The 15,613-nt window shown below is 40.6% G+C and overlaps 1 protein-coding gene across 5 annotated transcripts in view; it reads left to right on the top strand.

The window, feature by feature from the left end:
* The window catches only part of LOC140185752 (kinase non-catalytic C-lobe domain-containing protein 1), a 150,377-nt gene that overhangs the window by 43,478 nt on the left and 91,286 nt on the right, over nucleotides 1-15,613 (top strand). For 4 of the 5 annotated variants that reach the window (XM_072239368.1, XM_072239367.1, XM_072239370.1 and 1 more), the window contains 2 exons: nucleotides 10,117-10,263; nucleotides 14,608-14,725. In XM_072239368.1, coding sequence (XP_072095469.1) covers nucleotides 10,117-10,263; nucleotides 14,608-14,725 — 265 coding nt within the window. Of the gene's footprint in view, nucleotides 1-4,080; nucleotides 4,316-10,116; nucleotides 10,264-14,607; nucleotides 14,726-15,613 lie in introns of those variants that run through there. The other variant, XM_072239369.1, reaches the window with a different exon arrangement.

Raw genomic sequence — 15,613 nt, 5'->3', positions numbered from 1 at the left:
GGAGACTTGTACTTCCTTGACTTTCTCAAAACATTGCTGTGGACTGGTTCTCGAGTACTTTCTCAAAACAACCCCACTCTAAGCTAACATTATTTTGTCTTACAGACTTTCATTTTATTTTAGAATATACCAAGGAGGAATAAGAACATAAGAAATAGGAGCAGGAGTCAGCCATCTGGCCCATCGAACCTGCTCCACCATTCAATATGATCGTGGCTGATCTGGCCATGGACTCATCTCCACCTACCTGCCTTTTCCCCATAACCCTTCATTCCCCTACTATGCAAAAATCTATCCAACCTTGTCTTAAATATATTTACGGAGGTAGCCTCCACTGCTTCATTGGGCAGAGAATTCCACAAATTCACCACTCTTTGGGTAAAACAGTTCCTCCTCATCTCTGTCCTAAATCCGCTCCCCCAGATCTTGAGGCTATGACCCATAGTGCTAGTCTCAGCTACCAGTGGAAACAACTTTCCTGCCTCTTATCTATCCCTGTCATAATTTTATGTTTCTATAAGATCTCCTTTCATCCTTCTGAACTCCAGTGAGTACCATCTCGGGCAACTCAATCTCTGTTCATAGTCTAACCCCCCTCATCTCTGGAATTAACCTGGTGAAACTCTTCTGCACCGCCTCCAAGGCCAGTATATCCTTCCTCAAGTAAGGAGACTAGAACTGCACACAGTACTCCAGATGTGGCCTCACCAGTACCCTGTACAGTTGCAGCATAACCTCCCTGCTCTTAATTTAACTTTTTGTTGACACACTCAGTAGTGTGTACCATGGCCTTGCAATCCTTTGCTTGGTACTCCATTGAAACACAACATTTGAACATAATAAGTACTCTAGAAAATTCCGCCAGTCTGCCAGGAGTTTTTCCTCCAAACATAGTGGTGTGCATTTCTGCCAAAAAGTTCAACTTTTGTCTCATCTGTCCACAGAAGTGTTGTGGAACATCCAGGTGGTCTTTTGCAAACTTGAGATATGCAGCAATGTTTTTTTTTGAGGAGCAGTGGTTTCCTCCGTGGTGTCCTTCCATAAATACCATTCTTGATCAGTGTTTTTCTTATTGTGGTCACATGAGCAGAGACCTTAGTAAGTTCTAGAGAATTCTGCAGTTCTTTTGCTGTTACCCTTGGGTTCTTTTGCACCTCCTTCAGCATTGCATATTGTACTCTTGGTGTGATCTTTGCAGGGACACCCACTCATAGGGAGAGTAGCAATAGTACTGAATTTCCAACATTTGTAGACTATTTATCTTATTGTGGACTGATGAGCACTCAGGTCTTTAGCAGAAATGTTGTTAATGAGCATATCTGGAACATTTCATGGGCTCTGAAATTGTTTTCAGCCTCAATTACACATCTCCCTCTCTGGATGAGGTCCCCGTCTTCCACCCTGGTGATGCACTGCACTTGAGAGGCTCCCTCGTAATTGGCTGCCCTCTCTCCTGTTCTTAATAGATTCAGGCTAAATGGGGGTAATGAAGGACATTGAATGACCTCTTCATTATCCTCTGTGTGTGTGTGTGTGTGTGTGTGTGTGTGTGTTTGGGGGAGAGCTCACTGGGAGTTTAAGGGCGAAGTCTACTGCCTGTGGGGGTAGGATGTTAAGAAGGAGCGGAGGTGAAGTTGGAGGTAAGGGGGGTATTGGATGTGCAGTGAGCTGAGAGGGGGTAATGGGGGAAGAAGTTCAAGTTTAATTATCATTCAACCATACACCAGCATCAGCTAAACAAACAGTTTACCTCTGGGACCAAGGTGCAAAACACAGTACATACAGTCACACACTGCACAAGCACGTATAGTTACAATAGCACATACAGCAACAAACTATAATATTACCATAAGTCCCTGAGCGGAATGGCCTGAAGATTGATGATATATGGGATGTTGTCCTGGAGCCACGTTTCTACAACACAAGTATGCAGCAGTTCCTCATCTCACGCTGGTTCAGCAGACCAAGGTAAATTAGCTTGTCCTGTGCTGGGTCAGCCACAGGCAATCCAGCTTGTCTTCTAGGGACCATACACTGAAAGGCTTCCAACCTCCAACCCTGTACAGATTCTGGGAACCTGTACCCCACCCCAGCATGGCTGATATTTCCAGCGTGCTTGGCACATCTCTGTTCTCTCCCACACCATCTCCGGTGCCTCATCCCCTGCTAGACTGTAACAGACGACACCGGGGCATGAGGACCAAGTTTGCACAACTACCAAGGCCTCACAGCTCTCCTGCCGTTGATCTTGCAATGAAGCAATGACGTGGACTTGTGCTATTTTATATCATCAATGTCCAACACTCTCAGGTTGGAGATATGAATACAGACAGCATAGAAATGGGCCAACTTGTTCATACCAAACAGAATGTTCTTCTAAACTAGTTCCTTTTGCTTCATGTTCGATATCTATCCCTCTAAACCAGGGGCTCCCAACCTGGGGTCCACGGACTTGTCCAAGTGCCTTTTAAATGCTCTTGTACCTACAATACCTCAAACACTTCCTCTGGCAGCTCATTCCATGAATGTACTATACTGCACTCTGTATGGAAAAAAAAAGTTACCTCGAATGTTCCTATTGAACCTTGCCTTCTCACCGTAAACCTAAGTCTTCTAGTTCTTGATCTCCCCTACCCCGAGAACAAAAGACTGACTGCATTCACCCTATCTTTACCTCTTATAATTTTCTACACCTCCGTAAATAACCCATCTGTCTCCTATGCTCCAAGGCCCTACCCCACTCAACCTCTCCCTATAATTCAGTCCCTCAAGTGCTGGCAATATTGGACCTATTTCTGTTCATGGATTCAATAATCTGCTGGCATTATCCCTAGATTTTCTGTGTTTTACAATTACACCAATTTTAAGACCACTAATAAAGCATCGTGACATTATTAGCAGTGACAACAAGTCAAGTATGATTAATTTGATTTATGCAATAAGAGTGAAATGGGTTAATTATGAATTGGCTGCCCGTGTCACTTTGCATGAAATGGAAAGTGTGCCCAGCAAGGACATGGATCTGTACAGACACAAGTCCTTGATATATCTTTTGTTAAAGGTGTATTGAAAGAGTAACCAGAAAAATGCATGGGATCCAGGATTTCATACACGGAGGCATGGGGAGCAAAAGCAGAGAGGTTGTGTTCGACCTGCCCTTAGCATTGGTTAACACTGATTAAGGTGCAACTGGAAAGCAGTGCCCATGATTTAGGTAAGGGTTTTAAGTCGTGAGAAAGTTTTCTTAGAATGGACCAGAGAATAAAAAACTTCAATGACAAAGGTAGACCGGACAAGTTAGAGTAAAAAGTTTGGAAGGGAAATTTGATGGCTGTTAAAGATCAAGACTAGGATAGAATGAATAGGATAAATACATTTCCCTAGGGACAGTTTTACAGTCTTGGGCAAAAGACACAAAAGGAAAGTGATAAACAGCATTTTGGGTCAGAGTATTTATGACCTGGAATTTACTAACTGTCGAGACGATAAGGTCAGTATCAATCAGTCTGCCTTCAAAAAAAAACTCGTGTTCCAGGACATAATTTGAAGTGCAATATGGAAAGAGGCTGGGAATGTAACTGATAAGATTGTTTTATTTAGACCTGGCATGGACTTCTTGGGTAAAAGTGCTCCTTCAGAATTTCTTTGATTCTGTGAAGTCTTTTCCCTGAATACTTATTTCATTGGCAATATTCATTTAAGTTAAGACCAGTTCCATTACATGGTTGTTAACACTGACAGGTTTTGGAATTCTCTCCTTCTTGTCATAAAGTGCTGTCCTAATCTCTTGATGCAAACAAAAATAATCAATACCTTAGCAACAGATGACTTTAGCAACAGAGGAATATAATGTACTTTTGTTAATCGTTTTGTCTTTTGGCCTTTGCATGTTGGAACTTGTAATTTTGCTTAGTCATTGAATTTCAAGCAAGTTTGGTCACGTATCATAACAAATAATGAGCATGGTAATCTCTAAACCAGTTCTGTTAATGGATATATCACCCACTGGAGACACAAGCGATTGCAGGTGCTGGCAACTTGGTTGAAGCAGCCTCTCAAACTCAACTGTCGACCATCGCTTTGCCTCCTCAGATGCTGTTTAACCCTCTGTGTTCCTCCAGCAGTTTAATTATTCGCACCTTATCAGTCACTGTCACTAAAAGTTTGCAGGTTGCAAGTTTTTATTAACTACTATCAGATCGCCGAATCAGAATCAGGTTTATTATCACCAGCATGTGTCGTGAAATTTGTTAACTTAGCAGCAGCAGTTCAATGTAATACAGAATATAGAAGAAATAATAATAATAATAAACAGGTAAGTCAATTACAGTATACATATGTTGAATAGATTAAAAATCGTGCAAAAGACAGAAATAATATTTATTTTAAAAGTGAGGTAGAGCTCAAGGGTTCATGAGTCAGACATTGCACTGTTATATTACTGTAGAGGTATTTGAATTACTCTGAGAATAGAATCGGAGCCAGTGGCTGTACAAACAAAACGATTTTTTATCACCAAGTTTTGACAGCCCTGCATTAATACTTGGGAGACGTGCGTTTCAGATGACTGACAGAACTCAGTTCCACTGATTGTGCTGTAGGGACGACTTGAAAACAAACTAAACTCACTGAGAGGCTAAGTGAGGGAGTATTGCACTGTCTGACACGTTTCCAACCAACTGAATTCCAAGTCAGAAAAGTACATTTAATTCTTTACTGCAAACCAACAACAAAATCATTGGACTCTTCTGTAATTTATGTAGATTAACCAAGCAGAACGATTGTATCAAATTAAACAGGAATGAGTAGTCAACGAAAAATAACGCTCCCTACTCACCCCGCCCCATGCCACCAAGCAGGTGAACAGGTGACTATACTTGCTTTATTTTAACTACCACCCACGCTGCGTGCTGCCCGCTAGCCACTACCCAACCCCACGTGACAAATTCCCTTAGCCCAGAGTGAGGACAGGCAACACAGACAAAGTACAGACAGACAGTAAACAGATACATGGCCCAATAAAGGATCTAGTGCTTTCCCGGCATATATGATGAATAAACTCTTCCTGGGGTTCCAAGCCGGATACAGGTATTGATTACGTATAACCAACGTTTCAATGACAAGCCCTGCCATCTTCATCAGGGGTGAGGATGGCAGGGTTTGTCATCGAAACATCGGTTATAATTCATACCTGTGCCCGGCTGGAAGCCTGAGAAGAGTTTAGTAGATACATGGCACCTACAAGTGCTGTTTTCCTGTGTGTCAAAATGTAACATGTTTTTTACAGGAGAACAGATGGATATGCTCTACGTTCTAAACATAACTTTAAGTGTAAGTAGAGGTCTTTCACCAGGCTTTCACTGCTTCTCCTCCTTCATTGAGTTAATTCAGCAGGAGGAGAGATTGCAAGACCTGATGAAGATACTTCTAATCATGAGGTACTTAATCTTAAGAACTTTCTACAGGGGCACAATTGAGAGCATTCTGACTGGCTGCGTCACTGCCTGGTATGGGAACTGTACTTCCCTCAATCGCGGGACCCTGCAGAGAGTGGTGCGGACAGACCAGCGCATCTGTAGATGTGAACTTCCCACTATTCAGGACATTTACAAGACAGGTGTATAAAAAGGGCCCAAAGGATCATTGGCGACCCAGGTCGCCCCAACCACAAACTGCTCCAGCTGCTACCATCTGGGAAATGGTACTACAGCATAAAAGCCAGGACCAACAGGCTCCGGGACAGCTTCTTCCACCAGGCCATCAGACTGATTAATTCATGCTGATACAATTGTATTTCTATGTTATATGACTGTTGTACATACTATCTATTATAAATTGCACATTGCACATTTAGACAGAGACGTAAAGATTTTTACTCCTCCTGTACATGAAGGGTGTAAGTAATAAAGTCAAACCAATTCAATTCATATCAAGAGAAACTGTTCACTTTAAGCTTATTTTGAGAGAGTAGATATTCCTATTGTATAGTTTTCTCAAGATTGGGGACATAGAATGAAGGTATTTGGCAAATGAAACCAAACTTCTTCAGTTCTTAACATAGCAAATGAAAGTTAAAGAAGCTACAAATGCTGGAAGTCTGAAATGCAAACAGAATATGCAGAAACACTCAGCAGGTCAGGCAACAACTGTGGAAAGAGAAGCAAAGTTAATTTTTCTGTTCTGAGATACATCGTCCACTGGTTGGTGTCAGGAATTCACTGCTGGAATGGAAGTGGAATCATTCAGTTATAACTGCAAGGAAACATAGGACTGTAGAGGACATGTGGCAGAGTGGTTTTAACTGGTCTCTCATATAAGAGCAATAATGAATTCGGTTGGTCAAATGGCTGCCTCCTATGCTGTCACTGTTATATGAAAAAGACCTCAAAGAAGCTTTGAAATGTAAGGCTTGAGTGCATTAAACTGATGCAGATAATTTGAAGACCCGCCTCTGGGAAATCCAGCAGTGCCATTTTGGGCCCTGCCGACAGATTTCAGCTCGAAACGTCGACTGTACTTGTTTCCACAGATGCTACCTAGCTTGCTGAGTTCCTCCAGTATTTTGTGTGTGTTGCTCGGATTTCCAGCATCTGCAGATTTTCTCTTGTTTGTGCCGTTTTGGGTTCTGTATTACAGTATCAAAGTTCTTTGCTTGTTCTACCATTACTGTGCATTGCTCTGTGTATTTGTGCATTTGCACATCTGACACAAAATGGATACAGCAGGAAAGATAGATTTGATGCAACAGATGTTATGTCCACCTTTCTATTATGCTTTTGTTTTTCATTGAAATTGAATCACACAAAAAAAAGCTGCTTTCTTGTTACCTGCATTTCACCAAAGAACCAGTTCCTTTCTATTCTGACCTGCAGGTTGCACTAAGCCTGGGAATGTTATTTCGTACATACATGCATAACAAAATTACAAACAAAATAATAAGGTTCCAAAAGAATCATTCATCCAGACTAAAGATGCAACTGGTTAAGTCAGACTGCATGTGGCAGACGTGTTGGACCATTGAGCTTGAGGGAGCAATGTTCATGGTCAATAGCAAATGATTTCCTCTGGATTGATGGCATAAGAAATAATATTTAACTACTATAACTTCCTCCCAGGTTACACAGGAACATATTTTTGAGGAATTTGTCTCTTTGAATGTAAGAATGCTAACATCTATTTCCTTGACTGACTTCAGTATTTCCTTCAGTCCCTTACTGAATGATTCTGTTTCAATCACACATTTCAATCCACAGAATCAAATTCCTGTGGTAGACTTGGATGTATTAGTTCAGTAGGAGCTCCATTGACTTCTTGGATATTCAATTGCATGATGGTATTCTGCAGCTGAAACTTGTTTATGTTCTCGAGTGAGAAGTGATAACAAGTATTTCTCCGTAGTATTGTCTGAGTGTAAGTCACCTGGCAGCAGAGACACATAAGACAAGGCCATTCCCCATACAATACTGTCATTGGCCACTTTCTCAACGTTAGGGTCATCTTGACACCGTACCAGACTGGAGTGTCTTACTTACTGCCCATTATGTCATTGGTGTTTAGGGCAGCAATGAAGGTCCTCCACCTCTAGTGGTATTCAGGACTTCCTTCATCATGTCAGTAGTTTCCTGTCAGTTTTCACTACTGTCCAACTGTCAGTCATGCAAGTCCTGGGTGGAGACTCAGGAATACAGTCACACTCAGACGTAGAAGGATTCTTCATTGTTGTTTCCATAATGATTTTGTTTTACCAGTCAGGGTTGTTAGCCCTGAGCTGAACCCCCAAACCTGGAGGACTGGTGGACCACTCTTAGTCTGGCTTCTACCCTTTGACCTGTTTGGTTTGAGTGACCAAGAGTCAAATCATAAAGTCCTGACTCACCAACATAGCTCTCTGAGTCATTGAGGTACAGAAGCCTCCAACCATGACAAGGTTGTGGTCAACTTGGAGGCAGACTGGGATGCCATCTGTCAGAGCATTCATCAATTTACTATCTTGCCTCTGACCCTCAAAACAGTTGATTACCAAAGTCCCAGTCCCCATCACCAGAGGGCCCTCCATTGTCAGTGCTTGCATCTTCTTTCCCGTTCTATTACTGCTGGACTTAATCCATGACTTCACTACCCCAATCCCCCTGACCCTTCATCTCACAATTAATAAGTGTAGAATTCTGATGTTCTCACCACTGGCCATAGAAAAAGGACTATTTGGGCTCTCAGCCTGGTCACTGAGAAGCATATCAGGTGCAGAACTGTGTAAGAACAATGCAAATGTATCTCAGCATCATTTCAGCCAGTGGAAACTGGCAATATCCTTTGATGCAGGTGAGCTCTACAACATAATCCCCATGACCATCTCTCCATCTCTCTCTCTCTCTCTCTCTCACACACACATACACACACACACACACACACACACACACACACACACAACCATTAGCATCCCCTTGGGCAAACATCCCCTTTGACCTGATAGCTACTTCTTAGATGCTGCCTGGCTTCCTAATATTTCTAGCATTTTTCTATTATTTCTGATTTCCAGCAGCAGTTGACTTTGGGTTTACAGGTGCACATTCCTTTATCCAAAATTCTGAAATCCAAAAAGCTTCGAAAACTGAAGTTTTTTTTGCCAACAGCTGACGTCACTCAGGTGTGACGTGGCAGCACTAGCAGAGGCCGCCAGACGTCAGTTATGGCTCAGCGCTCGTACTGGTTACTCGTGCATTTGCTGTTCAATGATATTTTGTGTTCACTGTTGACTTTGTGTTTAATTTCTCTGTGAAAATGTCAAAAGGAGCTGCAGATACCCCTATGGGTAACAATGAGAAAAAGAGAAGGAAGCATCTATCATTATCAATAATGCAGAAAGTGGAGTTATTGCAGAAGTTCGATCGTGGTGTGTCTGTGCGGCGTCTTACTGAAGAAAATAGTGTCGGAACTACCACTGTATATGATTTAAACAAACAGAAAGACAAGTTACTGAAGTCTTATAGTGACAGTGACAGTGACGTTCTACATTTATTCCAATAAGTCATTTACCATGCGTTTAATTCGGTTCGCTTGAAGCTGTATATTTTTATGTTTTATTGAATGTTTTTGTTGGAAATGAATTTTTTTCTTGTCATTATTCCCTAAACAATACAGTATAACAACTATTTACATAGCATTTACAGTGTATTAGGTATTATAAGTAATCTAGAGATGATTCAAATGCGTAGGTTTGGTGCGCTGCCGGGTCCTAAATTCCACCACACTGAGCCCGGTAAATAAGGGACTTGAACATACGTGTTTTTTGGTATCGGGGGTGGGGGGGGTCTGAAATCCGAAAAATTCTGAATTCCGAAATGCAACTGTCCCCAAGGATTTCAGATAAGGGATTGTGGACCTGTATTTTGTGCCTCTTAAATCTGTCCCTACCCCAAGTATCACATGCCTGTCACCTGCTGGCAGAATTGCAGCTAAGATAGGTGTGCATAATTCCAGGTATCTTTGCTTGTTTCCCTTAAAAAACAAATAGGTTACGTCATTTATATTCATAGAAAGACATGCTGATGGTGAGTGACTTCAAACCTTAGTTTATCTTCCCTTCCCAACTCACTCTTAGAAGTAAGTAGATATTTTGTGATTTGTATGTTAATAAAGTCTATGAATAATTTTTTTTGTGCATCATTGCAAAGTTTTTGTTCCACTAAGCAGCGAGTCGACAATGTTGATGATTAAAAAGTGACACTTTACTTAAATATTCTTACCAGGTACAATAATTGATACAGTATATTATTATCATTTATTTTTAGATTGGCTACATGGATAATTTTATAATTAAATGAATTCTACTCATTTATTTTAAAAACATTTTTTCTGCTTCTGTAATAAGGCTGTTGCATAACTAATGCTATTCAATTTTGCATTATTTTGTTTCTGTACTGTACATGAATAAAGCTTTTTGTTCAGCAATAAATGTAATATTAACCTGAAACATTAAGTTCTGTTGTTGGTACAACCTGAAATGTTATGAGTGTTACATTAAAGTCACAGGAAATGATATATACATTTTACCGTACCAAAATATTCAACTAATATTATAACACTATTCCATATATGTTTTTTTCCTTAATATTTTAGGGTCATGCCTATTCATTGGGAGCTACACTTGCTGCTGCTGCTGAGTATGTGATTGAGCCAGAATTAAAACCAAATCTCAGCCAAGAATTAAAAAGCCTTCTTGAGCAAATGCAGCAGGAGAAACCTGAAGACAGGCCAGATATTGAGGTACAAGATATAATTCATGTTAGTTCATCTTTTTAAAAGCATAAAGGTTAACTGATAGGATTTATTTATTTGAGGATTCCTTCAACAAGCAGAATGTGTATTAGTTTTGGTTGGCTGAGTGCGTGAAATGGTTGTCAATTCATCATCATGCTTAACAGTTTGCAAAGCCTACCTGCTGAGAAATTTACAGGTATTCGGTATTGCGTTCACAACATTTGTTTTCTGGGATATAAACATTATCCTTAACCTAGTAGCCCAGAAATTCTTACTATGCCTTCATTGGTGAGGCAGATGGCAATAATATTGTAAGAAATAAGAGCAGGAGTTGACTATTCAATAGGATTGTACCAGATCTGATCTTTGCCTCAGCTCTTTTATTTACCCCAATCATGTGGAAGACATCTGGATCTCTTGGTACAGAAGTGTTCATGAGCTCTCATCATCATCATCAGATGCCATGCCCAGTTTGAGCTTTGACTGCTACTCCTGTTTTGGGTCACGTGGATCAATTCATTGGTATTAATTTCCAGTTCTCTGTCTGCTGTCTCCACCAACATTTGTCTTTGTCTTCCTCTTGCTTTCTTCCCTTCAATTTTTCCCATAATTACCGTGCATACTAACTCCTCTTTCCTAATCACATGTCCAATGAAGTTACATTGCCTTTTCATGATCTCATACATTATTTCTCTTTTTGTGTTTGCTCTGTTCATGACATCCTCATTAGATATTCGTTCCGTCCATGATATTCTTTGCCTCCTCTTCAAAAACCACATCTCTGCTGCTACATCATGAACTCTACCAATTTAAATAATATTCAACTTTTCTATCCTTTTCACCAAAGCGAATAACTTCGTGTTTCCACACATTATGGACTGGGAATACATACCTGAAAGAAGGAAAAGAAGGGCAGAAATCCTCAACACAATATTTGCTTACTTACTTAATCTGCCTTTATCCTTCCACATGCTCAGTTTTTCCTCACAACTTGCTTTCCCACCCATCTTAGCATTGCTAGCAAATTTAGTTAGGCTAGTTCGCTCGTCAAGGTCATTAACATACGGTTTAATTAGGTGATGCCTCCTGCACTGATCCCTGTAGAACCCCAGTAGTAACAACTCGCAACCAAAAAGAAAACTCACTGATCATAGTTGGCCATCATAGTATCCATTCTAATATAAAGGCAAGAAAGTCTGCAGATGCTGGAAATCCAAAGTAACACACACAAAAAGCTGGAGGAATTCAGCTGATCAGGCAGCATCTATTAAAATGTATAGACAGACCAAGACCCTACTTCAGGACTTATATTCATCTTAATATGTCACCTACAATGTCATGAGCTACTTTGCAGTAATTCTTTTAGATGGCATCTCATTGGAAATCCGAATTTTGGATTTTCCAAACATACTGTCTATTGAATCTCCTTCATCCACCCTGCTAGTTAGATCCTCAAAGAATTGTAATAAATCCTGTCTCTATGTAATTGTAATATGATTTTCTAAATGTGTTACCACTGATGTTAGGCTAACCGGCCGAGAGTTTCCTGCTTTTTATCACCCTTTTTTTTTGAATGCAGATTTTTACATTTAGGGTCGTAGAGTAACACAGCTCAGAAACAGATCCGTCCATCCAACAACCCTTTGGGTGCCATGGTAACATTGTGGTTAGCACAATATTATTACAGCTCAGGGCGTCAGATTTCAGAGTTCAGTGGTTTGTATGTCCTCGCCATGGAATGTGTGGGGTTCCTCTGGTTTTCTCCTATAGTCCAAAGATGTACCAGTTAATAGGTTAATTGGTCATTGTAATTGCCCCCTGGTTAGGCTAGAGTAAATCGAGGATTGCTTGTGGGACGGCTCAAAGGGCTGGAAGGTCCTATTCCACGCCATATCACCAAATAAATAAATAGATTAAAATATCTCGAAATGTCAGCCAACATGTATTCATGGACTTGTCCCTGTTTCCTGCATTTGGCCCATATCCCTCTAATTTCCAATCGACCAGAATCATTTCAAAATCTAGGGAATTTTCGAAGATCATTATCAATTCATTGATAAACTCTGGCTATTTTTTGCCAGTCCTGTAACTATAGAAGTGTGAAAACTCCACAGAAATGATGCAGGAGATCGTGCTGTTGCTTCACGGACCCAGGTGTCCAAGCTCAGTCCTGATGTATGTGTGTGTAGTTTGCACGTTCTCCCTGTCTCCATATGGGGCTGGCCTTGGTCATTTGGCTGTAGCAAATTATCCGTAATGCAGGTGGATGACAGGAGAATCAGAGTAGAATTGATAGACATATGAGGGAGAATAGGTTGTAGAGAAATAGGGTGGATGACATTGCTAAGAGCTGTCTCTAAAGTCAGTGGCTTGAATGGTCTCATTTTATATTGTAAAAATGTAGGAAAATATATAATATGATATCATTTGGCTCAGTGTGTATATGCCAGTTTAAAAAAAAGTGCTGTACAAACTAATCCCACCTTCTATCACTAGCCGCTACAAGTCATGGTTCTCCAAGTACAGATACAGATTTGTTGAGAGATACTACATTTCTTATCCTCTCATGCAGTGAGTTTCAGGACTTTCCCAGCCCTGAGAGTTTTTTATAAATCTCCTTTCTCCCATCTGTATCCTGGTTAATGTTAGGCTAACTGAAATCCCTCTTTATTAGTACTACAGCTCATGTATCTCTGCATTTGACATGAGACCATAAGACAAAGGAGCGGAAGTCAGCCATTCAACCCATCGAGTCTGCTCCGCCATTTTATCATGAGCTGATCCATTCTCCCATTTAGTCCCACTCCCCCGCCTTCTCACCATAACCTTTGATGCCCTGGCTACTCAGATACCTATCAATCTCTGCCTTAAATAAACCCAATGACTTGGCCTCCACTGCCGCCTGTGGCAACAAATTCCATAGATTCACCACCAACTGGCTAAAAAAATTTCTTCGCATCTCTGTTCTGAATGGGCGCCCTTCAATCCTTAAGTCATGCCCTCTCGTACTAGACTCCCCCATCATGGGAAACAACTTTGCCACATCCACTCTGTCCATACCTTTCAACATTCTAAATGTTTCTATGAGGTCCCCCCTCATTCTTCTAAACTCCAAGGAATACAGCCCAAGAGCGGACAAACGTTCCTCATATGTTAACCCTCTCATTCCCGGAATCATTCTAGTGAATCTTCTCTGTACCCTCTCCAACATCAGCACATCCTTTCTTATATAAGGAGACCAAAACTGCCCACAGTCCTCCAAGTGAGGTCTCACCAGCGCCTTATAGAGCCTCAACATCACATCCCTGCTCCTATACTCTATTCCTCTAGAAATGAATGCCAGCATTGCATTCGCCTTCTTCACCACTGACTCAACCTGGATGTTAACCTTAAGGGTATCCTGCACGAGGACTCCCAAGTCCCGTTGCATCTCGGAACTTTGAATTCTCTCCCCATTTAAATAATAGTCTACCTGCTTATTTCTTCTGCCAAAGTGCATAACCATACACTTTCCAACATTGTATTTCATTTGCCACTTCCTTGCCCATTCTTCCAATCTATCCAAGTCTCTCTGCAGTCTCTCTGTTTCCTCAGCACTACCAGCCCCTCCACCTATCTTCGTATCATCAGCAGAACTTTTTAAAATTTGTCAAAACTTTACCTTGAAAATTTCGTTCCTCCCAAGATTTATATAGTAGTACAATTGTGAATGTTTTTGTTCTTTAGTTCAATGCCTTTGGTCTTACTTGACGATCTTTGTAACAAATCGTCTATTTTCACAGCTGTGATTGTTTTTGTAACTAATATTACTACATGCCTTTATTTTATTAACACCCACTGTTTTCCTCTGAAAACCCTGGAGCTAGGAAGCTTCCAGTTCTGTTGTCCCACTTTAAGTCATGCTTCTTTAATATTTCTGATAGCGTACATCCATGTGCCTGTCTGTGATGCCCTTAGCTCATCTATCCGACATATTCATTATGCTGTCTGGATTTTGGTTCATATCAGTGTTTTACACCACTGAAATACAGAACTTGATTGCATTTCCATTCGGAATAGGCAGGATTAATTGTGGAATCTAGCCCATTTGTTCTCTTGGTATGATCAGCTTTTATAGGGCCTTATTCAGATTGCACAATCCAGATTGTCTAAATTAGTTTTACATTGGACTGTTACAAAGGACAGATGATTCTGACTTTGTTTTTTTTAACTGACTGCCAAAATCAGGGACTGTTGGTTATAAGAGTGTGCTAACCTACTACATTTTTCAATCACTACCAGCAAAATATTTTCAAAATATTCTCTATTAAGAACTTTTTAACATTGTTGTCCATTTATTTGTGTTCACAGAGTATCCTCAGCAAATGTGAGGAAAAACTGAAATGTTTATCGTCAGATATTATTTGCCGTAATCTCTCTGCCATAGGCCGGAGAGTACTTTCAATTGAATCTGTTGGTGCTTTTCAAGGTAGGCAATGTATAAGTATTTGAGTGGCTCACTTAATTGGCTTGCTTTAAAATAATCTAATAGGCAGTGTCTTCCATGTTCATATTTCATTGAGATTGGAAAATAAAAATGGTAATTGAAATTATTTTGATTAATAAAGAGTAAACTCAGGAGTTCCTGAAAACGGGTACAAGGATCATGGTATGTGATTAACTTGTGGTCCCTTACCTGAGAGATAAGGTGATTATTACCTTCTGCCGCAAGCACTAATTTTACTGTTCTTCATCTACACTTCTTTGCCTGGAGCCAAAATGAGTGATGAGGCTAGCCTTATTAGCTGAAACACAGACTATACCTCTTAAAGGGAGGTGGATATTGACTATAAGAGGTGAAGGCAACTTTTTTACAGAACATTCAGATCTGCCATATTTTTGTGCAAAGGCAGCACATTCCGAGATTTTCAAGCCTACACTGCCATCCTAGGAGTACCGAGAGGAACAATGTCACAGAGCACTTGGATACCCTCAATTAAATTATCTGGAGACACTTGTGGGAGACAATACAAGTGGATAAATCCCTGATGATGAGGCAACTTCAGTGAACTTTCTCAAGTGGTCAAGATGTGTGGACAAATCTTCAGGTGCCGATGTCCAGCCAAATGCACGGCTAATGACCAGGACTGCACAATGCTCTGTGTCTATCAACAATCTCTACCAATAAGAAGACGTAGCTAAACCACTCCTATTGGAAAATGACAATGCAGAGGTAGTAATGGGGAAACAAAGAAAAGGAAGATGAACTTAAATAAATATTTTGTGTCAGTCTTCAATTTGCGAGTGTTGGGGGGGCAGAAGTGAGTGCAGATGCTATTACTAAAGAGAAGATCCTTTGGTAGTGGAAAAGTTTGAA

The sequence above is a fragment of the Mobula birostris genome, chromosome 21 (assembly GCF_030028105.1).
Source record: "Mobula birostris isolate sMobBir1 chromosome 21, sMobBir1.hap1, whole genome shotgun sequence".
NCBI classification, from domain to species: domain Eukaryota; kingdom Metazoa; phylum Chordata; class Chondrichthyes; order Myliobatiformes; family Myliobatidae; genus Mobula; species Mobula birostris.
This window is presented reverse-complemented; position numbering and strand designations above follow the sequence as displayed.